This window comes from Rhincodon typus, chromosome 18, assembly GCF_021869965.1.
Source record: "Rhincodon typus isolate 14 chromosome 18, sRhiTyp1.1, whole genome shotgun sequence".
In the NCBI taxonomy this organism is placed as follows: Eukaryota; Metazoa; Chordata; class Chondrichthyes; order Orectolobiformes; family Rhincodontidae; genus Rhincodon; species Rhincodon typus.
In genome coordinates, this window is record NC_063349.1 from 22,667,481 (window position 1) to 22,691,202 (window position 23,722).

The 23,722-nt window shown below is 39.8% G+C and overlaps 1 protein-coding gene across 2 annotated transcripts in view; it reads left to right on the forward strand.

Moving 5' to 3' along the window:
• Nucleotides 1-23,722, forward strand: part of itfg2 (integrin alpha FG-GAP repeat containing 2) — a 65,473-nt gene that overhangs the window by 30,651 nt on the left and 11,100 nt on the right. The window contains exons 9-13 of one of the 2 annotated variants that reach the window (XM_048607756.1): nucleotides 5,685-5,776; nucleotides 8,473-8,590; nucleotides 13,490-13,603; nucleotides 15,672-15,725; nucleotides 16,230-16,400. In XM_048607756.1, the coding sequence (XP_048463713.1) occupies nucleotides 5,685-5,776; nucleotides 8,473-8,590; nucleotides 13,490-13,603; nucleotides 15,672-15,725; nucleotides 16,230-16,400 (549 nt within the window). The remainder of the gene's footprint in view (nucleotides 1-5,684; nucleotides 5,777-8,472; nucleotides 8,591-13,489; nucleotides 13,604-15,671; nucleotides 15,726-16,229; nucleotides 16,401-23,722) is intronic. The other variant, XM_020525103.2, reaches the window with a different exon arrangement.

Sequence of the window (23,722 nt, forward strand, 5' to 3'; positions counted from 1 at the left end):
AGTTTAGTTTGGGATTATGTTCAGCATGGACTGGTTGGACCGAAGGGTCAATTTCCATGCAGTATGACTATGACTTTATAATAGCTCCTAACATTTTCCGTATGACAGATGTTTTGCTAATTGGCCTGTAGATACCTGCTTTCTGCCTCCCTGCCTTTTTGAATAAGAGTTATGTTAGCTATTTTCCAAGCTAAAGTAGCATTCCCAAATCTAATGGGTTTTGGGAAATTAAAATCAATGCATCAACTATCTCACCAGCTACCTGGTGTTTGAATGGCTTATTGTAGGGTACTGATGATGATTATTGTTATAGGAATCATTCCAAATTCTTGTTTGCTCTTGTACCAGGTAGCCATCAATTACTAAATTTTATATTTAAATTTTTTTTAAAGAATTGAGATCATCAATGATGGAAAAATGAGAATAACTTTTATAGTCAAGTGTTTTCTAGTTGTTGTGGAATTTATTTTTGGTGAAGTTCTCGACCTAATTGCTTTTCCAATACATTCTGTCGATTCTGATAAGATAGTTGATGCTGTCTACTCAGCCTCTATTCAGGGAGGTTTCCACTGCTAAAAATAACATTCCAGGACTCTGCAATATATAAATATTGCATGCCCCCCAGAAGCATCTGCTGGTAGAGTACAACAAATGAATAATGAAAAACGGAGATGAAGACTGAGACCTTACAAATAAAGTTTTAGCACTTAAACTTCAGACAGCAAAGGTGTGCAGTATTCAAAAGTATCCTTGAAACAGAGAAGAATTTCTAAAATCCAAATCAGTACTTGCAGAAATTCAAACAAAAGCTTGAATTCTTGAGAGAAGATTGAATTGGGAATTCAGATGTCATTGGTATCCATGCTGATGCATATTCTGGACTCGTGCAAATTTCAGGATTTTAAGATTTGCATATCTTTTGTTTTGCAATAAAAACTGGAATTTTGGGGTTTGTTTTTAGATAAAAGAGTAAGGCCTATAGAAAGTAAATTTTAATGATTCAGTTTTACTTTATAATTTAACAAATTATAAGGTAAAATTGTTCTAACTTACATATTTCAGTTCAAGTAACACTTTGAAACCCTGAAGTCTATCTTTTGTGTGTACAGTGGTAGCTAACTACTAATATATTGTTAACTTTTTTAAAAGGCTTTTTTTTCCTCCACATGTCAACCAAAGTCTGCTTGTATAGCTTTTGAATAATTAGAGGTGTTAGAACAGCAGGGGCAAGCTCCTTTCTCTGATGACACAGCAGGCTGCAAGTTTATTTTGACATTGTCCTCCCACATCAATGAGCTGTTTTGTTGATCACTTCCTGGCTTTACACAGTTCTCTTCTTTCATATGAACACTAATATTATGGCCTGTAATTCATTGCTCAATTTAAGCACCTCAATTAGTTCAATTACGTCTTTTGTAGTCGGGAGCCAATGGAACAATAATTACATAGATGATGATGTGCCACATTTTTTACATAGAAGAAAGATTGCTGTGTTTGTAGATATTTCTAATCAACCTGTACAGACATGATGTGTTATGGTGATGGGCAAAGCTGTAAGCAGAATATATCCCATTTTATGTTCAGCAATTGCTACTTTGCATTAGACATGATTCAAGTGATCAGAGTGAAAATAAAAGGCAGGGACACCATGTATGTGCTATTATTCTGACCTCAACATGATGGTACCCAGAAACAAATCTAAGTGATTACTTGTGTTCTTGCTGTTACATCTCCAGTGTTTGAGTTCCAATGTCAAAGAACTAAAATGGAAGCTGCCACAGAAGTGCACGAGGGTAAAAGCACAATGATAACTTTGGCCTCTCAGTGCTCTGGTGGTTATACTGAATACATATTTCAAATCTAATTGTGCCACAACTTAACTGTGCCACAACAAAAATGTTCCAGTAATATTACAATACTACCATTGATGTGAAATATGGAAAATTGCCCAGACACTTAAAGGCAAGACAAATATGATCTGGCTCATTACTGCTTCATCAATCAATATACTCTTAATTATTAGCAAACTAATGGAAGGTGGCATTGTCAGTGATGTCAGGTAAACTTACTCCGCATTAACATGCTCACTGAAGCTCACTCTATTCCATCAGGATCGGTCTGCTCCAGATTTCATTACAGACTTTGTCCAAACACACACAGTACCCTGATTTTACCTGACTTTCAGACCAAGGTTGATTGAAAGCACAGACCAAGTTTCTGAATACTAATTATTATTTATTATTAGTAATTAGACTATAGCTACAAGTAAATTTATTTAAACTGTTGGCATATAACACTAATGGCTAAAACTCTAATCCCCTTATAAACACCTCACTCACACATGCTCTCACTCGTGCACTCATGCATGGACGTGCAAGCATGCATGTGTGCATGTGCACACACACCCACCCCCTCCCAAAACAAAAACAAAGGAGAAAGTTAGACTGTTGGAGGTAAGAAAACTGGAAAGTCAACATTATAACCAGGAAGCAAAGACCACAACTGAGTCTTCCTGTTTTGCCTGGCCAAACCCCATGTTGTTCAGATGCCTTTCTCTGAATGATTCCAAAAGTTTGTAAGAAGTAGAGTATCTGATTCACTCAGAAAATGTATCTGATTTTTAATTTTAAAAACCACAGCAAGTGCTGCAAGAAAGGCAACTGGCTTTCTTCAGATTAAACTGAGTTTTTGACTGCAGAGAACAGACAGCTTCTGGGCTGGGAGAAGATATGCATACTTATTTTTCTGTCTTTCTTTGTGTCTCTCGAGTTTGTTTCCAAGCTGCTCAGTCACCTGGGAGCCATACACAGTTATTGACAAGTAAAAGGCATCTGTCATCAAAAATTGTCACTAGTCCAAAGACTAATCATCATCTTGTTGCCAACAAGAACTGTATCACTACTCATCCTGGATTCCACACCATCTGCAATCTGAACTTCAATTACTGCTTGTTCCTGGAAGCTGCCATAATGTCTATATACAGGAAAACTCTCACTCTTCATTTTAAGGGCCATATACCTTACAAGGATAAATTGTAAAAGGAGAATTTTGCATTTATTGCTGTAGGCTGAAATCAGGAAAAGAGACAAATTTCTGAAGCATTTAATCTAGCACTCACTGGGACAAAAGGAAAAAAAATCTGACAAATTTCAAATATTCGCATTGATTTATATAACATGGAAAGAAAAGTATAGATTGCTTGACAACTTGATTCTGATTCACCAAAGTATTGGCATGGAGAATGTAGCAAGGACTTAAAGGCTCTCCAAGTTCCTGAGAATTCAGAAAAGGCACAAAGCTCGAACATATTCCTTTTGGTTGCAGAGATCAGATTTTTACACATGAATATATGCTTACTTCTACCAAATGTAAATGACCAATGTTACAAGCAATGTTCTCTGTAAGCTACACTTGCAACTATTCTGTGGGTCTGCACATGGCAGTTGTCATGCTGACACCATTCACAGCATTGACTTGTGGTTCTAAAAGTCACTGCCACAGACAGAAGAAAAATTAGCAGGGACACTGCCTGATTGTCTTCAGTAGATTATTGTCGGGAGTTGTATGAACAAACTTCTGAAAGTGACATTGGGGTTGAAAATCTGCAGCCCCTATAACATGTATAAATCAGATTTCCTTCAGGGAGCAACATATTTTAGATGGCACATAACTCACCTGCAGCAGTTTTAAATTGAAGAATATGTTGTTCAGAAATTGGTGGAGTAATACATATTTGGTTTTGGTTACTATTAGATTATTGGGTGTGTCATAACGTCAGAGATGATTTGATGCAGTAATTTATTAGAGAGTTGCTCTTTGAGTAGGCCACAGCTAGGACTATGATGATTCAAAAGCATGCAGCCAATGGCAATTGACAACTGCTTATTATCAATTCCAATTTCAATCATTTGAACAGTATTACATTATTCATTCCTTTTTCTTTGCTGGTTTATAAATGTGTAAATTTGGGTCAAGTTTTTGTTTTCAAGAATTTGTCACATCTATCAGGTTATTTATTCTGTTTTCCCAAGGTGTTTTCAGGTGTAATGTAAGCAGTATGCACTGCTGCAGATACTTGAACCAATTGATGGTTTCCAAATTGCAAAACATTTCAAATGTTGATGACCATTTTTAATCTTAAAGCACGTATTCTGTGTTTTGAAAGGGAAATGCAGGAGTGGCTGTAGCATGCTCACTTACAGTCATCTTAATTCTTTAAATGGACCAATTTTATATTTATTTCCTCAACAAAATTGTTAGTGCTATATTCAATTGATGTGGAATTAAATGTATCCAGGAGAATTCTAAAGGATGTGAATTTTTATTGACACTCCATGTGAAAATTGGTGATTGATGCTTTAACAGACTCGAGTACATTAAGTTTATCCAAACATTAAATCATTTTCAAAAATTCAGTTCTATTTAAATAGAAAAATGCTGGCCAGCTAGTACGTTCAAATGAAAATTATTTTTCCGTGAACTAAATAAATCAACAAACCTCAGTTGTACATTTCTGAAGGGAAATCGATCTTAAAGCATTTGAAGATCTTTTCTGCCAGATCACCATTGCCATTGTGGTTTTGTCTAAGTTGCTGCATTGATCAAAGCAAATCAGTTTTTGCCATTGATTTGGCAGTGTTTATGGCAAAGCTTTTCAGCAAATTTTGGAATGGCACCAGTAAAGGCCTGACTCACTCCTGGCATAACTTTTTGCAAATGGTAATGGTGTGTGCAATAAATATACTTTTACTTCAAGGCAAGTGTCCAGTCAATTCTGACCTACTGTTCTAGAACAACGTGGCTGTTTTAAATGATAATGCATGCATGGGCTGTAAGGTATTCCTAGAACCTTTAAGTTTACAAAACAGCAGATTCCATAAATTAATTAATCCACTGATGCTAATGATTAAATAAAATTGTTAGAATCCTTGAGTTATATTTTAAAAAAGGAGTCTGGAATCATGTAATAAATAGAAAATACTTAGATAAGCCAGACTCCACCTGTGGAGAGAGAGAGAGTCACTTATGGATAGAGGTTTTCAAGTCCCTTGGAGGTGGGGCCAGACACACAATCTTGCATTGAGGAACCAGCACCAGATACCTGCCCAGCAGAGTCGGGTAGCTAATCGATTCAATTAAGGCCTTACTTGCAGCCAAATTGGTCTGCTGTTTGAATCTTTCTGATAGGAGACAAGTGTCCTGTTGAAGACTGGGAGTATTTAAATACCTTGAGAGACTGCTGTCATCCTGTGAATGGTACCCTCCACACTGACTTGACAACTTTAGCAACATTTGTTACACTTGTGTCATTTCACAGGGCACTTCCACCTTTTCGTACCTGCGTTGGCATTGTCCACTCCATGCTGAGGGCATAATATCTAATAAATGGAATAGAGAGGGGAAAGGATGCATTGTACTGAAATAATGAAGTTACCATAACTCAGTTACCCTATCAAAAAATGTTGTAGGAAAGTTAAATTGAAATCTATATATGTCAAACTGACACTAAATGAAGAAAATTAATTCTCTTTTAAGGGTTGTGAGAATATTTTCCTTTCTCCTGTTGGTTTCTTGATCAGTTTACTAAGCCTCCTTTTTTTCACCAAAGGCTCAATACGTTGTTAATTGGAATCTTATTGATTAATAAGATTGAGTAAAGTTCTATTTATTATCTGTTTGCACAGGTACCCTGAAACTGATGGATGGGTCAGACAAACTTCTGTGGTCTGTTCAAGTGGATCACCAGCTATTTGCTTTGGAAAAGTTGGATGTAACAGTGAGTATTACCATGGTAGTCACTGAAAACTCAGCATGACACTGTTTCTATGTTGCTTTCTTTTAACATCTATCACAAACTACCAAGTCTTAAACCTATTCATGTAAATTGAGTTTGAATATTAGATGATACCAGTTCCACAAACCTTAAAGATTGAGGTCTAAAATACAGTGGTGTCAAACAGGGGTGTGAGCCTTCATGCAGTAGGCAGAGATAATGTTACGGACCTAGGTATGCTCATGGCCTATTAGAATAGGCAAAAATGGCTATCAAGCCTGAGCTGTGCAAAAAAATGATGTTATCACTAATCCAATATTGGTTAGGCCTGATAATTTTCCGAGGAAACAGTATTAGGCGTACTTTGACCTGTCAGTTCAGGTTCGAATGCAAATAAGTATTCTGAGCATCACTAATACGATCCACATTCAAATAAAACTCGTAAGGGTATCGATTTTAAAAAGGAGGATTATTTGTTTAGGGAGTATTGCTTTAATTATACATTATCTCGTCATTACCTTCTGCAGGATTTTTTGAGTATTTTTCTCCTATGGTGATTCTTGTATTAGAGAGCCAGTATGATAACAGGTTGCAAGCACATGAAGGAACAGCTTTATTTCCAGCTCAACTCCACAAATCAGGACTTGCTGAACATGTTTATTTACAGGCTGCTGTGTACTGGTGCAGCATTTTGAAATCCAATTTCACAGTTTAATGAAGTAGCACTCAAACTTGACGTTGGGAAAACTTCTGATGATGTATACCAATAGGTCTTTAAAGCTCTGGTTGATGGAAGAGATAGTGAACAAAGGAATCACTGAAAGCAAAGATGCAGTAAGTTTCAAGAATAATAGGGAGTTGGGAGTGGAGCCCAGCAATCTTGTCATTTATCAAATAGAATTATAGACACAAATTAATGTTTGTTCATATTGCTGATTTTGTTTCAACTATCATAAAATAGAAGAAATTCAATAGGGGGAAGGTATAACTTTCTAAAAGGCTAGGTAAACTTGGAGAAAATCAGCAAAGGCTTTTTTGAAATCTTAATGATGATACTTAAATACTTTCAAGCTTTAATTGTAGTATACAATTATTTCCAAAGTTCACAGCAACCCATAGGTTTCACAGTCTGACTCTTGCAGTATGTTGTTTTTCTTAACTTAGATTTGTTGATTTGTATTTATAGTTGCTACAGCTGTTTTTCTGCCACTATTATGATGGGATATTAAAAAATTTAAATATTATGCATTAGTGAAATCCTGCATTTGGAGGAAGATAGGGTCATTTGGATTGTTGTCATAAGAAAACATTTGACTGGGACCTCAATGCACCCTTTTGAAGAATGCCAAGCAGTGGGCTGATTCAACTCTGATTCACATTTGTACTGCAAACAAAGACTAAGGCTCTTCCAAGAAAGAAAAAATGTTTAGGTAATTGTCTTAGATCAGAGCAGAAACCAAAAGGAACATGTAAAAGGAGGGTCTTCAATTTAGATCATTCTGGCAATTAATCAGAGACTGATCTAATCATGGAGGACAGGGACCAGATTAAAACAGCTACATTTAAGACCTAATGCCTAGTAGTAGGATAATAACAAGTTGAAGTCATTACTTCATCCATGTCCTCAAAAGGCACATGTGAAATACGATGGCCTAGAAATTCAATTACATGTGAAAATATGCACAAGATTGGGTGCTGTGCAGGTTATACTTGCCAATTGACACTCATGCAGGCAACACACAAATTTCAAAATTAATGTGTTGGTTTGCACTTTAACGTTGACAAGGATGAAAATTTAGACTGGAATAATTAAGTAGGACCAGAGAAGTAAATACAGATTGAAGCGCAAGCATTGGCCTGGTGGCAGAGACACTTCATCAAACACCATATGGTTTTTGTCTGGAATGGTCTTCTGGATAAGTAGTGAAATTAAGAATTCTGAAATATTTGAGGGGCAGTTAAATGCTGAAGGTGGAAGATTAGTATGTTTTGATGAAAAGATTGGGTTTATTTCAATTGAGAGGATTTGAACAGAAAGCCACAGGTAATTTCACATAAAATCCAGCCTGATACAGATACTCTTGTCTGCCTTTAGAAAATTTACTTCAGTGGTGTGATTAGAAACCTGGTTGCTACCATATGAGGTGCAGGATATGTATGGCTTTGAGGAAGAGATGAGAAAGAAAGAAGTGATCGAGATAGGGAGAATTGTAAAGTTTTACATTTTTAAAAAGTGTGTGTTAAATTTAATATTCTTAACAGAGAAAAATTCATGCAAACTCTGCCAAGGTAAATCATTAAAAAGGAGTGCTGTGGATAGACTTGCTCTATTTAACAGAATTGTCAATGAGGTAATATTTATGATTAAAGTCTTCTTGGATTAATCTTACTAGACCAAATCTGAGCCTACGATAAAGCTACTCAGGCATCTATATTGCCAGTAATGTGAGGCACAGTTTAGTGGCATGTGTCATTTAAACCACTATTTAAATTAATAGTCGACTTTGTAATAAACAATTATCTAAAATGGATAGTGCTGTGGGGGTCACATTTTGCATGATTTCAGGCCAGATCTTCCCATTAAAAAGTAATATTTCTGTGAAATGTGACCAGACTTAGCACAGAAAGTAGCCATGAATGGCCATTTTGTAATGTATGTGTAATGAGATGAGCATAATTGAATTGTGTACTTTCTTCAGGGTGATGGACGAGAGGAAGTAGTGGCCTGTGCTTGGGATGGTCAAACCTATATCATTGACCAAAATAGGTCTGTTGTCCGGTTTCAGTTTGATGAGAACGTCAGTGCATTTTGTGCTGGTAAGTGTCAAACTAAGTAATTGTTAAATTGTTCATAGACTTCTGTGAAAGTGAAATAGAATCAGTTTTAGAAACAAACCATTATTAACTTTAATAAAGGTAAATACTGGAACCTGTCAGTAGGTTAGTCAGTATCAATCAAGAGGGCAGATAAGTTAATGTTACAGCTATGGACTATTGTCTGAGAATCGTCATCACAGACTGCCTTGAATTATCTGCACTATTGCTCACTGTGGGGTGTGTTGGCTGAGAACAACGCTTTTAGGGTAGGGATCTAGAGGGCCAGTTTGGTCTGGTGTGGTAGAGGAAATCCACTTTTTAGTCGAATGAGAAGAGGCATATTCAAGACTGAGAGGAATTTTTAATCAGGAAGGGAATGAAGGATTATCAGGAAAAGACAGGAAAATGGTGTACAGGATTATCAGACCACCATGATCTAATTGAATGGTGGAGTAGACTCAATAGGCTGATGGCCTATGTCTGCTGATATGTCTTATGGGCTCTGGTCTTAAACAAGATGTTGTCTGTTGTATGTTGGCAGCTAAATATAAGTTACAATGATATGGTAGACATCATTATAGATACCATGAGGAGGGCCTATAAGGTAGATTTTTATGGTAGATTCTTACTCTTTCCACATCATGTCATTTTGCTCTCAAGTCATTTGCCATCATAATAGTGGGTTGTCTCAAACATACTCATCAGTATTAGGCCTTTTAGACACGTGTAGTCTTAAACAATATATCCCCCCACAAGCTTTTTTCTCATTATTAATATTTTACATTTGTGCATACAATTACAATTGCCACTACCCCATCGTTCCTCAGATCTTGGAATTCATAAATTCAGGTGGTCTGTATTTTACTCTTCTCCCAGAACACATTCTCTGGCACCCTTGGAAGATTGGTAGATCTTAGAGTTGAAGTCTGTTTACTTTGATTCCATTCCTGACAGTGTGAGGTCTGGGAGTTTTATGACAACATTCCTTATTGGGTTCATTGCAGTCAAGTAGTGGTGGAATGAGCTTCCTATGATTCTTTCATACAATTCCACCTGCTGGATGTACAATATAGGATTGCTGTACAATGGTCAGCCAGAGATGATGGTCCACATCGGTACCAACCACATGAATAGGAAGATGCATGTGGTCCTGCATTTAGAAGGCATTTGATAGTGTTGCACAGTAGACGTGTGAGAAAAGTTGAAGATCATGAAATAAACAGGACAGTACAAACATGGATACAGAATTAACAGTGTGGAGCTGGAGGAACACAGCAGGCCAGGCAGCATCAGAGGAGCAGGAAAGCTGATGTTTCAGGTCAGGACCCTTCTTCAGAAATGGGGGAGGGGAAGGGGGCTCTGAAATAAACAGAGAGGTGGTGTCGGGCTGGGGAAGGTAGGTGGGATGGTGATAGGTGAGTGCAGGTAGGTAGTGGTGGGAATTGGTCAGGTGAGGTGGGAGAGAAGACGGACAGGTCAAGGAGGCTGGGATGAGAGGGAGAGTTGGTCTTTGGATGAGACCAGGGGTGGGGAGATTTTGAAGCTAGTAAAGTCCACATTGAGACCATTGGATTGTAGGCTCCCAAGGCGGAATATGAGGTGCTGCTCCTCCAGTTACCTAGTGGCATCGTTGTGACACTGGAGGAGGCCTAGGATGGACGTGTTGCCCAGGGAATTGGAGTGGGAGTTGAAGTGGTTCGCGACTGGGAGGTATTGTCGTTTGTCACGAACCGAGTGCTCTACAAAGTGGTGTCTAAGCCTCCGCTTGGTCTCACCGATGTAGAGGAGGCCACATCGGGAACAGCGGATACAATAGACTACATTAGCGGATGTGCAGGTGAACATCAGTCTGATGTGGAAGGTTTTCTTGGGGCCTGGGATGGGGGTGAGGGGGGAGGTGTAGGGGCAGGCGTATCACCCCCTGTGGTTGCAGGGAAAGGTGCTGAGGTGGTGGGACTAGTGAGGAGTGTGGAGCGGACGAGGGAGTCGCAGAAAGAGCGGTCTCTCCGGAAGGCAGATAAGGGTGTGGAGGGAAATATATCCTTCGTAGTGGGGTCAGATTGCAGGTAGCGGACGTGGCAAAGAATGATGCGTCAAATCTGGAGGTTAATGGGGTGAAACGTGTGGACAAGGGAGATTCAGTCTTTGTTTTTATTGCGGGAAGTGGGTGTGAGGGCAGAAGTGCGGGAAACACGAGATGCGGTCGAGGGCATTTTCAACCACTGAAGCGGGGAAGTTGTGGTCCTTGAAATACGAGGACATCTGGGATGTTCGGGAGTGGAACACCTCATTTTGGGAGCAGATGCGGCAGAGGCGAGGGATTGGGAGTAGGAGATCGCATTCTTGCAGGAAGGTGGGTGAGACGGGATGTAGTCTAGGTAGCTGTGGGAGTCGGTGGGCTTGAAATAGATATCAGTTTTGTGGTGGTCACCAGAGATGGAGACTGAGAGGACGGAGAGAGAGGTATCAGAGATGGCCCTGGTGAACTGGTCATCGATGTAGCGGAGGAAGAGGTGGGGGATAGTGCCAGTGTAGCTGTGGAAGAGGGACTGTTCTTGACCTCTTGAATGATGGCACCTTTCCTACTAAGATCGTGTAGCCACACTTGTTGCCCTAGGCGCAGATATGTCAACCATTTATCACAGTAATGCTGAATGTAGTGTGTGGCCTGCTGCTTAATGTAGGACTATTCTTTCCTATGTACATCTTGATTAGTCCATAAATGTGGATTCCATGTCTTGATAAGATAGGAAGCCGAGTCTACAGCTTTCTTGGCCATCAATAATTTCAGTTGATCTCCTTTTATTGGATTCAAGTCGCTCTTAAAGAGCCAAGTCAGCTACTGCTGTCCCATCTCTTCAAAATTTGCCTTAAGGCTGGATGGAACCGGACCGATGGCAAGCACTGGCTAGGCTATTTTTAGTTTCTGTCTGTCTCCACTTCCGGGTCAGAAATCCAGCCCTTAACCTCATGCGGTGAGTCACTGATATAAAATCTTTTGGATTATCTGAGTCCAACTATTTGTGCGATTAAATTAATATCTGCAGCGAACTGGTTGGGAGCAGATTTGTTGCATTGCTGGAATTTATTAGATGTTTTAAGCTGTCTCCTTTCATTCAAAGTAGAATAGCATAGTTTGGAGAAGGGATGTAATCTCATGTGAACTCTGCCTGGAGACATGTCCATGTGACCTGCTTGTATCAAAACATTTTAAAATTAATGTGCAAAGTTTAACACTTGAATAGAAAGGCCAGTCCAACAGACTCCTGGAGTCCCTCATACAGAGATTTTTAGGGAAGAAGACCTATAACAAGTGCTGTGTTGACAAGCAGAAGTAAATAATTTTTTTGGGTTAACGGTCAGCAAAGAACAGATTCCAAAATAACAAAGCTAGTAGAGAGTTACAGATTGAGGGGATGTTTTTTTACTTATGCTCAGAAGATTGAATAAACTAAACCTTACTTGATAGGACAATAGAAGAATCCCTCTCAACAACCTGTTAAAGCTGGGAGGAGATTGGAACTTTAAACACAAGATTGCTTTGCTTTCTCAGAAGAAATATAGTGTAACTGTGACGTGGGGTTTTTGGTTGTGTTGGTAAGTTAATGGGGTGTATCTTTTCCGTACCTTTAGCTTATTAGTTGTTTATTAGGTAATGTTTAGACATGGTTGATTTTAGTTTGATTGTTACAGTAAAAACCTTAAAACATGAAATCAGTCACTGGGAAATTCATTTCTCTTTTTAAAACTTGTAACTCTCTCTAGATTGTAACAAGATCCAAACCCCAACACTTTGATATGGCTGAATCAATGAGTAAAATCATTAAATTAGCATTTCTTCAAAAAATTATTATTTCACTAGGGTAGACTTTAAACTTTGTATGACAATACTAAATAAATGGTAGTGAACTGACAGCTGATTTTACATCTCTGGACATTTATTTCCATTGACGGTTCTGTTTGTTTAAATTACTGTTGTATTTTATCACTTGTTACACATTTTAAGGGGCTGCAGATATTGAAATAAAAACCACCTTGAGTAATGCTTCAGTAATTTTCAGTCTTTCTTTGCTACTTAAAAATGCTGATTCCTAACATATAAGCAACAGTTTATCTAAGGTAGTAAATGTAATGTCTGGGTTCCTGAGATATGGCAGTTCATTAGCGGATAATGTGTTTACTCTCTGATCATTGTTTATATTACCGCCATATGAAGAACTTAATCCAATTTACCTTACCAGATTATTTACAAAATATAAAGGATAGCATGCAGCAGCGTGCCACATAATTGACAGTAATAAAATGTGTTCTCACTATAGTACGGTAACAGTTGTATTGGTGACATCTATGGCGCTATGTTGCTTTGTCTGTAGCAACAAAAATATAGCAAAACTAAAATGGCACTGAGAAAATGTGATTGAATTATATGGTTTGTACATGAGGCCAATCCTACACCACAAGTAATGACAGTACCATGCCATAAAATCTAATAACTTAGTGACCTTGGTGATGGTCCTTTTTTTTTTTTGGCTAGGACAAGGGTTTCCAAATTATGCGTTGCAGTGGTCCCATTTAAGGTCATGAACTGCCCCTCATCTGAGCAGCAATGATGATGGTGGAAAGAAGACCTTCCAGTCTGGTGGCTCAGATGGACAACTCTAAACATTCTAGATCAATGCACTAAATAACAAGAGGTGGACAGTAAACCCAATGTGCCCTTTAGTTTCAGAAACCACTCAGTGATGAATTCAAGTAGACCTGGTATGTTTGTGAGCCAACTTGACGTAGACCGAGGCCCGCAGGCACTGATTGTGTCCAGAGTGGAGAAAAAATAGGAGATCATGTGGCTGAGCTGGGTAGCTGAGTGGTGGTTTCAATCATTATTGTATGTTTGTTCAGCTATGCCAGTTAGACACATGGAGCAAAAACAGTGCATTCAGTCATTCAAGCTGCTTCAACATTCTAGATCATGGCTGAACATCTTCCGCAACACCATTTTTCCATGCTATCTCCATATCCTTTGATGTCATTAACATCTTGGAATTAATTTTTCTTTACCTTGAACTTACGCTATGAGTAAACTTCCACACAACTCTGAAACAGAATTGATTCAGGGAAGAGGGGCTGGTGAGTGAATGAGTGGGCCGGGTGCCTGGGAGAAAGATTGCTGAATTAAGGTTTGTGAGGGGAAGGGTGTTTAGGAAGAGGGACTGCTGAGTGAACGGAGGGCTGGTTTGAGGAGAGAGACTGCTGATTGAGTGGGTTAACAAAGCTGGGAAGAGGGGCTACTATGTGCAGTTGGTGGGGGTGACGCACAGGAAATTGGGAAGATTTGTGTAATGTGGCGGGGGGAGAAGTGTGTATGTGCATTTCTGTGTAATGGGGAGGGAGAAGGGTTGATTACAATATATGTTTGGGAATGGGGAAAGTGGGTCTCCTGTCACCAGAGAATATGGAAAGATTTGTTGAAATCTACATGAGTGCATAAAATAATAAACATAATATTTTTCCAAAGCACTTTTTAAAGCTTGGCTTTTTTTAAAAAAGCTCTTTATATTTGTGATTTATTCAAGTGGGAATACGCTGTTGAAGTAGAGGATTGGTTGTGATCATATTGAATAGTGAGCAGGCTCAAAGCGCTGAATTGTGTACTTTTACTCCTGGTCTCTGTGTTTCAGTGCATATTATATATTGACCTGTAACAAGCAAACTTTAGTAATTATATATGGCATATCTCTATGCAGCTTTATTGCTTTTTTTTGGTGTCTTGGGTCACATTAGTGTTTGTATTAAAATGGGGTCATGTGGGGAAAAGTTGTGGGAACCTCTAGCATGGAGAGCTGGTGACAAACCCACCACAGTCTTTTACAAGAATCCTGATATGATTGTGTATAACTCAGGTACTCAACTGCCGGTTGTCAAGGCTCATGGGGCCTCCATGCAAGAGTCAGAGGCCTGTAGCTCTTCGGTACCAGCAGTGCTACTGGGATGGTATCTGCTGCTAGAAGAGAGGTCCTTTACTGGTACTGCGGGAGGCCCTTGACACAGCTGAGTGGAGTTGCGTTATCCTCACTGTTCAGGTGGAGAGGGTGTTAACTTGGAGGGTCTGGGGGTTTTAGGGCCATGCTACCATCAAGACTCTTCATTGGGCATAGAAGGAAGGTTTCATGTCTAGTAAGGTATCATCAGTAGTGGTGGTGTTGGATCTTTAAGTGGTCATTAATTGTCTGTTTGAGTGTCTGAAATGTCCTGAGGCTGACTTTAACCTTCCATGTCCCAAACCTAATTGTGGATGACACAGGAAGGCAAAGTGCTGTCTATCTCATGCCTTCTCAGATTCTTCCCTGCCTCCCAGCTAACTCCTGGAGTAATACAGATGGGTAATACTTTGCTAATATTGACATTGATGGTGTGGGTTCTCATGCTGTGAATCAGATATAGTTTGATGCTAATCTCTGTAAACCCTGCCTTGGGGGAGTAGCATCCTAAATGGGTGGGAGTACTGGATTAATGTTTATTAGGAACTTACGGCCTGTTTCAGATGGATGTCTTAGATGCTTGGACTGGTGTCACTTAGCATGATGGTGTGAGGAACTTAATGACTAATTTGGTGAAGCCCCATTCTGGTGAAGGGTTGTAATTGTTGATGTTAATCTCCCAAGTATAGTAACTTCTCCAGATCAGAAGTTATTCAAAAGTTGAAGAAAGTATGCAATAATATTTTATTATGTGTAACTCTTGATTCTTACATTAATTTTTTTGAGCTATACAGCTTCAAAATATATGTATTTGATTCAAACCAATCCATCTGAAATGATTGGTACTTTTACTGAAATATATGCAATATATAACCATATAAAAAATCCTATTGGGTACAATCTGGTCTAAACTTAGACTGTACCAGACTTTTGTTTTGGGACCAGTGGCTCAGTGATGATTCATGACACAGTAATTATGGCAATATGGCCAGATGCATGGAGAACTTTCCCAGGATAGCAACTTTTGCAAAGCCATCCAGACGTGCTGTTCTGAAGTTCAAGCTCCTGGAAATTCTGTTTGAGAGCCTTAACTTCTACTTCACATTCCTTCAGATTTTCACTGTCTGTTAACCTCCAAAGAAGGTTAGCTTCAAAACGTAAGTACAAAAGCCTTCTCAAAATCTGCCCCTCCATTCATTTAGTAAGTTTTGTTCAATGAAAGCTGCCACACAGATAAAAATTGTTCTTGTTAATAAAATCCGAAATAGCTTTGACGCAAGAGACAGTAAGGACTGCAGAGGCTGGAAGCCAGAGTCTATAGGTGTGAGGGTGGAAAAGCACAGCAGGTCAGAAAGCATCCGAGGAGCAGGAAAGTCAACATTTCAGCCCAAAACGGTGACTTTCCTGCCCCTTGGATACTGTCTGACCTGCTGTGCTTTTCCAGCCTCTCACTTGTGGCTTTGACGCAAGTTTGATAGAATTGACTTTTACTGTATCAATTGGAATCTATTAACCCATATTAACGGTAACTGAAGATTCTAGTAAGCCTGGAAATAGTTTTGTCTGACTGGAAAGAGACAGACTGTTCATGCACCATGAAGTGGGTTTCTTAAGCTTAACAGTGCTCCATTGCTTACTGTCGCCTTTTTCTCCCCTTCCAGGCATTTATGCATGCAAAAATGATCGAAATAGTCCCTGTCTGGTGTACGTCAGCTTCAACCACAAAATCTATGTCTACTGGAGAGTAGGGTTAGAGAGAATGGAATCTACCAATATGTTAAAGGTGCTGGAGACAGATGAGTTCCATAACCTACTACAAGGAACATCAGTGGGTTAGTATTTTCATGTTCATCTTTGACTTTGGCGGGAAGGACTGTTTTGCTTTGATGATGCGCACAAGCAAATTTGAACAGTGCAAAAAAAAAAAGGTTTTGGAATTAGCCAAATGTCTGAAATATTTTTGTTCTCTTCCACTTATGCTACTATATAAAGGATTTTAATTTCTGTCTCATAGTGAGGCTGTATGATATGTATCATTCTGCAGCCAACAACAAATGAGTACTGCATATAACTTTGCTCTTCATATGCTAAAAGAATATCCCAGGACACATTCCAAGGCAAATATTAATGGGAATACTTACTTGATTATTTTTGTTTTGTCAGTGATGTTCTTCCCCATGATATTTCTTTGCTCATTCCCTTAAAATGTTTTCTCTAGCTCCACTCCTTTGTTAATCTTCTGTTTTCCTTTTCGTTACCCCTACTTCTCTGCTCTATTTTCTCCCTCCAGCTTTGTCTTTGCTGCCTTTATTGGATCAATTCTTCCTGCTCCTTCCTTTATTTTCATTTTCTCTCTTTTCTTATTTGTAAGTCCCATCTGACCAAGATTGCATGTAATACCAATATTTAATTACTGCTGTTAATTCTGCATTAGGAGGAGGGATGGCCTAGTGGTATTATCGCTGGACTGTTCATCCAGAGACGCAGTTAATGTTCAGGAGATCCGGGTTTGAATCCTATCATGGCAGATGGTGGAATTTGAAATCGATAACAATTTGGAATTAAGAGTCTAATGATGACCATGAAAACATAATCAGAAAAAACCCATTTGCTTCACAGATGTCCTTTAGGAAAGGAAACTGCCATCCTTACCTGGTCTGGCCTACATGTAACTCCAGACCTACAGCAATGTGGTTGACTCTTAACTACCCTCTCGGATGAGCAATAAATGCTAGCTTAGCCAGCAATGCCCTTTTCCTGTGAATGAACTTTTCTGAGCATTGTGTATCTTTAGAATTTTCTCACTGAAAAGATAGTAGAAGTAGAGTCCTTGAATACTTTTAAGGCAGCGTTGGATAGATTCTTGTTAAGCAAGGGATTGAAAAGTTGTTGGAGTAGACAGGATTGTGGATTTGATGTTATAATCAGGTCAGCCATGACCTTATTGAATGTTGGAGCAAGTTCAAGTGGCTAGGTGGCCTACTGCACCTGTTCTTGTATGAAGCATTTGTATATACTCCTTCAAAGCTGTTTCCTCTCTCTTCCAGACATAACTGGATAATTCTAATGTCAAACTTTTCATAATGCCAAAAATAACTAAAATGAGAAGAATTTCGGAACAAGATCAAACATATGTATGATTACAGTAGTTACTAAGCTTACCACTTCTTTACATACGAGAAAATAGCATGATTCACTGCTTCTAACTAATGAGCTCATTTTTATATCCTTGCCTCCCAAGCTACAGAAATTGGCTGCTTGGTGCTTTTTAATAGGCCCTCTAAAATAACCTTCATCCAAACAATCCAAATCAAACATATTTACTTCAACAAAACAAAAACAGAAAAAGCTCAAGAAACTCAGCAGGTCTGATAGCATCTAAGGAGAGAAAGCAGGGTTAACATCAGTTCTGAGGATGGGTTACTGGACTTGAAACATTAACTCTGCTTTCTCTCTAGATGCTGCCAGATCTATTGAGTTTCTTAATATCTGTTTAATTAAAAAAAAACTATCTGAGCAAATCATCTAAGAGCTGTAAAAAGCACGTAAACAAGGAATACCATTCATGTTATGAAAATGAGTCAGCAATTTGTGATAAGGAAGAGATACCCCGTGGATCAGCAAGTTCTATTCACTCCACATGTTATCAAGAAATGGTTCCAGACATTGCCACTGCCAACATTATGGGTACTGAAGACTTGTGCTTCACAATTACCTCTAGCAAAGCTTTTTACAGTACAGCTACAAAACACTTAAATCTAGCCTGCAACATGGAGAATTATCCAAGTATATCTTGTGCACAATAGTCAGGACAACTCCAACCAGGCTTATTACCTTCCCATTGATCTTTGTTCAATCATGAGTAAAGTAATCAAAGGGGTTGTCGATGGTGCTATCAAACAGCATTTGCTTTGTAATAAGCTGCCCAGTATTGCTTTGGCCACTCAGCACCTGACCTTGTTACAGCTTTGGTTCAAATATAGACAAAAGAATTGAACTCCAGAGGTGAGGGGAGAGTAAATGTCCGTGACATCAAAGCTGCATTTAACGGAGTGTGGCATCAAGAAGTTCTCACAAAGATGTGTAAATGGTAATCAGCAGGAACACTCACCACTGATTTGGAATCATAGCTAGCACAAAGGAAGATGGTTATGGTTGTTGGAGGTCTTTCATCTCACTCCAAGAAAATCTCTGCCAAAGCTTGTCAAGGTAGTGTCCTGGGCCCAATCATCAGCTGCTTCATCAGTGACTTTCCCTTCACCATAAAGTCAGAAGTGGAAGTGATCAATAATAGGACAATGTTCAGCATCATTTGCAACTCCTTAGATACTGAAGCAGATCATGACCATATATAGCAAGACCTGAACAATATCCAATGGCAAGTTGCACTCATTCCATCCAAGTATCGGCAATTAACTCATTCAATCAGAGAGAATCTAACCATCTCTGACATTTAATGGCATTAGCATTTGTTGAATCTCCCACTATCGACAAACTGGGGTTTATCATTGACTGAAAACTGATCTGGACCAGTGAATCTGGCTACCAGGGCAGAGTTTAGGAATTCTGAGGTAATTAAGTCATAGCCTAACTCCCAAAGCCTGTCTGTCGTCTAGAAAGCACAGGTCTGTATAGCGTTTGAATACTCACTTGCCTGGATGAATGCAGTTCCAACATTGCTCAAGACGTTTGACAGTGCCTAGGGAAACCTGCTCCACCAAGTTGGCACCCTAGTTTAAACATTTATTGCTTCACCACTGACACACACAGGCAGCAATGTGTGCCATCTACTAGGTTGATTGCAGCAACTTCCCAAGTATACTCAATAACACCTTCCAAATCCTTAACCTCCAACATCTAGAAGGGTGACGGATACATGGGTACACCACTACCTGAAGTTCCCTTCCAAGCCATACTACATGCTGATTTGGAACTACATTGACGTTGTTTCACTATTGCTGGGTCAAAATTCCAGAACACCCATCATAGCAATACTGTGACCATAAGGCAGAAGAGTAGAAGTAGCTCTTGTTGGCACATCGAGTCTGCGCCACCATTTAATAAGATCTCGGCTGATATGATAATCCTTAACTCCACTTTCCTCTCTTTTCCCCCATACCCTTGATTCCCATAGTGATTAAAAATCTGTAATTCTGAGCTGTCAATATACTTCGTGATCCAGCCTTAACAGCTGCAGTAAAGAATTCCACAGATTCACTACTCTTTGAGAGAAGAGATTCCTTCTCATCTCTATGTTAAAAAGGTGGCCCAATGCTCTGGGGCCTAGTCTCTTCCACAAGAAAAAAACAATCTCTCCACATTTTGTCAAGACCCCAAAGAATCAAATATGTTTCAATAAGGTTGTCTCTTGATTTTCTAAATTTCACTAAATACAGGCCCAATCTACTCGATCTCTTTTCATAAGAAAATTTCTCCATACTCGGGATCAACCTAGTGAACCTTCTTTGAATAATGCAATGCTAGTACACCTTCCCTTAGATGAGGGGGACAAAAATGTTCACAGTATTCTGGGTATGATCTAACTAGTACCTTATATAGTTTTACAAGATTTCCCTATTTTTATATTTCATTCCCTTTGAAACAAAAGCCAACGTTCCACCTGCCTTCCCTATTACTTGCTGAATTCTCTCTCCAGAATCCCTCTGAATGTACCTATCCTCCGTTGACTGCAGTAGTTCAAGAAGGCAGCTCACTACCATTTTCTGCAGAGCAATTAGGAATGGACAATAAATGCTAATCAAGCCAGCAGTAGCCACTTCCCATAAATGAATTGCAAAAATGCCTTCCAGTTCAACTCAAGTGAAATCAGCATCTTAAGTCCTACCATCTGGGGTAGAACTCTCTTGGCACTCATAGTCTTTAACTCTGGCCTCTTAACGGTATGTTGGCCTTCATTGCGAGAGGTTTTGTGTACAGGAGCAGAGATGTGTTGTTGCAGTTGTACAGGGCATTGGTGAAATCAAATATTGTGTGCAGTTTTGGTCTCCTTTTCTGAGGAAGGATGTTCTTGCTCTCAAGGGAGTGTGGCAAAGGTTTACCAGGCTGAATCCGGGGATGGCGGGTCTGACGTATGAGGACAGATTGAGTAGGTTGGGATTGTTTTTGCTAGAGTTCTTACATATGAGGGGGGATCTCATAGAGACTTTTAAAATTCTAACGGGACTGGACAGGGCAGATGCAGGGAGGATGTTCCCGATGGTAGGTGTGTCCAGAACCAGGGGTTACAATATGAGGGTTCAGGGTAGACGATTTAGGATGGAGATGAGGAGATATCTCTTCATCCAAAGAGTGGTGAGCCTGTGGAATTCATTATCACAGGAAGTAGTTGATGCCAAAACATTGAATGTATTCAAGAGCAACTAGACATAGCAGTTGGGGTGAATGGGATCAAAGATTATAGGGAAAAAGCAGGATTAGGCTATTGAGTTGGACGACCAGCCATGATCATGAAAGAATGATGGAGCAGTTCGAAGGGCTGAATGGCCTCCTCCTGCTCCTATCTTCTATGTTTCTATGTTCTCGCTACTCTCTTCTTCTGTCTCTCAGGCTCTGTCACTCTGTCACACTAACTCACGCTTGGTCACTCTTGCTCGCTATCTCTAACGCTCCCTCTCTTCCTCTCAATCTCGCTCTTGCTGTTGTGCTTTCTTGAGTGCATGCTATTTCTCCTTTTCTCATTTTCTCGTGTTCTGTCTCCCTTTCTCTTCTTTCTGTCTCTCTCTCTCTCTCTCTCTTTCCATCCTTTCCTTCCTCCCCACACTCGCCCGCCCTCGCTCTCCAATGCCCATGCTCGTGGCCACCCTTGCCCTTACTTTTATCCACACTCGCTCTTGCCAGCCCTCGCTGTCACCTGCCCTCACTTTCCCTTGCCCTCACTCTCCCTCTTGCCCTCTCTCTCCCATGTGCCCGTTTCTCTCTGTCTCTCTTTTCACCTGGATAAGCATGAGATTCTCCACTTTGGTCAGAGGAGGAGAAAGGCAGCTAGGTATCTAGATACAAAGAAACTTCAGAGTGCCTTGGTGCTAAGTGATCTGGGTGTCCTTGTGCACAAATCATGAAATCTAATATGTGGGTATTAAGGAAACACATAGAAATTTGCCATTATTGTGAAGTAAACAGAGTATAAAAGCAGAGAAGTGTTGTAGCAACTGTACAAGACACTAGTGAGACCTCAGCTGGAATATTGCATACAATTTTGGTCCCCTCACTTGAGGAGAGATGTACTTGCTTTGGAGGCAGTTTAGAGGAGGTTCAGTGGATTGATTTCAGAGGTGAAGGGTCTGTCTTACGAGGAGAGATTGAGCAAATTAGGTCTATCCTTAGTGGAATTTAGAAGAATGAGAGGAAATCTAATTGAGGTATACAAGATGCTAAAGGTGTTGACAAAGTAGACTTAGTGAAGATGTTTCCTCATGGGGCAATCTAGGACAAGAAGTCATACTTTTAGGATAAGTAGCAGACTTAAAACAGTGATGAGGAGGAATTACCTCTCTCAAATGGTGGTGAATCTGGAGAATCAGTACCTCCAGAGTGCAGTGAATGTTGGAATATTAAGCAAATTTAAGCAACAGGTAGACAGATTTTTAATTAGTAACAGTTGAAGGGTTATGGAGAGCAGGTAAGAAAGTGGATTTGACGTGGATGAAATTGGCCATGATCGTATTAAATGGTGGAGCAGGTTCAAGGGGCTAAATTGCCAACTTGTGCTCTTAGTTCTGTGTTCTCCTTGCCTGTGTTACCTATGATAGTGATGAAACGTTTTTAAACAAACTTAACCAGCTCGGCGAGCAAGTCAACAACCCGAGCTACGAGTCTTCTCAAAAACCTCGAATTTATTTATGGCAAAATATTCGCAAGCTGTATGTGTGAATAGGGTTCATTTGATCAAATACTTCCACCTTACAGAATCATTCTTGGAAACCTACATTTTTTTACACAGGGATGAATATTCTCCAGGGCAAAGGGGAACAATTGAGGAATTTAGGAGGGTGATGTTGCCCTCTCTGAGCCTGCCATTTGTATTTGGCCACTCCAGTGAGGCACTTGGGAAAAGCTAGGGGAGGTTTTGGCATAATGTTTCAGTACACCGTGAAACCTAAGTAAAATTTCTGCAGAGCCACTTTGCAGTAAATCCCAGCTTTTATTGGTGCCCACCAGAAACTCCTGACTACGTAGCCTTGAAGTCTAACTTACCCCTAACCAGGACTGTCTTCACCATTTTGCTGCTCCCTAATTATCTGCATCCAATTACCTATGTAAAGAATTAAACTGGTCAGAGTGATGTAATTAAACATGTACAGCAAAGATAAATTTGAAATAATTGTTTTATGGGGTCCGGATGGTAGAAGAGGCTATGTAAGGTTAATATTTGTAAATTTATTCAGGGAATATGGGTGTCACTGGTTGGGTTAGCATTTATTGCTTGTCTGTAGTTGCCCTTGTGAAAGACCTGGTGATCTGCTTTATTGAACTGCTGCAGTTCATTTGACGTCAGTAGACTCACTATTCCATTAGGTGTCAGTTCCAGGATTTTGACCCAGCAATGGTGAAGGAACGGCAACATATTTCCAAGTGAGGATGGTGAGTGACTTTGAGGGGAACTTACGGTGTTCCCATCTATCTGCTACCCTTGTCTTTGTAGGTGAAAGTAATCGTGGGTTTGAAAGGTGCTGTCTAAGGAACTTTAGTGAATTTCTGTGGTATATCTTGTAGATGATACACAATACTGCTATTGAGCATCACTGGTGGAGGGAGTGGATGTTCGTGGATGTGGTGGCAATCAAGCAGGCTGCTTTATCCTGAGAGGTGTCAAGCTTCTTGAGTCTTGTTGGAGCTGTACTCAACCAGGCACCTGTGAAGTATTCCATCATACTGGAGACAGTAAGTTCTGCAAATGCAGGAAGCTAGTGTCAAAAAATGTGGAGCTGGAAAAGCACAGCAGGCCAAAATTTGACTTCCCTGCTCCTCAGATGCTGTCTGACCTACTCTGCTTTTCCAGCTCCACATTTATTCCATCATACTCCTGACTTGTGCCTTGTAAATTGTGGACAGGCTTTCTGGAGTCAGGAGGTGAGTTACTCGTGGCAGGGCACCTAGTCTCTGAGATAACAAGGTGTAGAGCTGGATAAACACA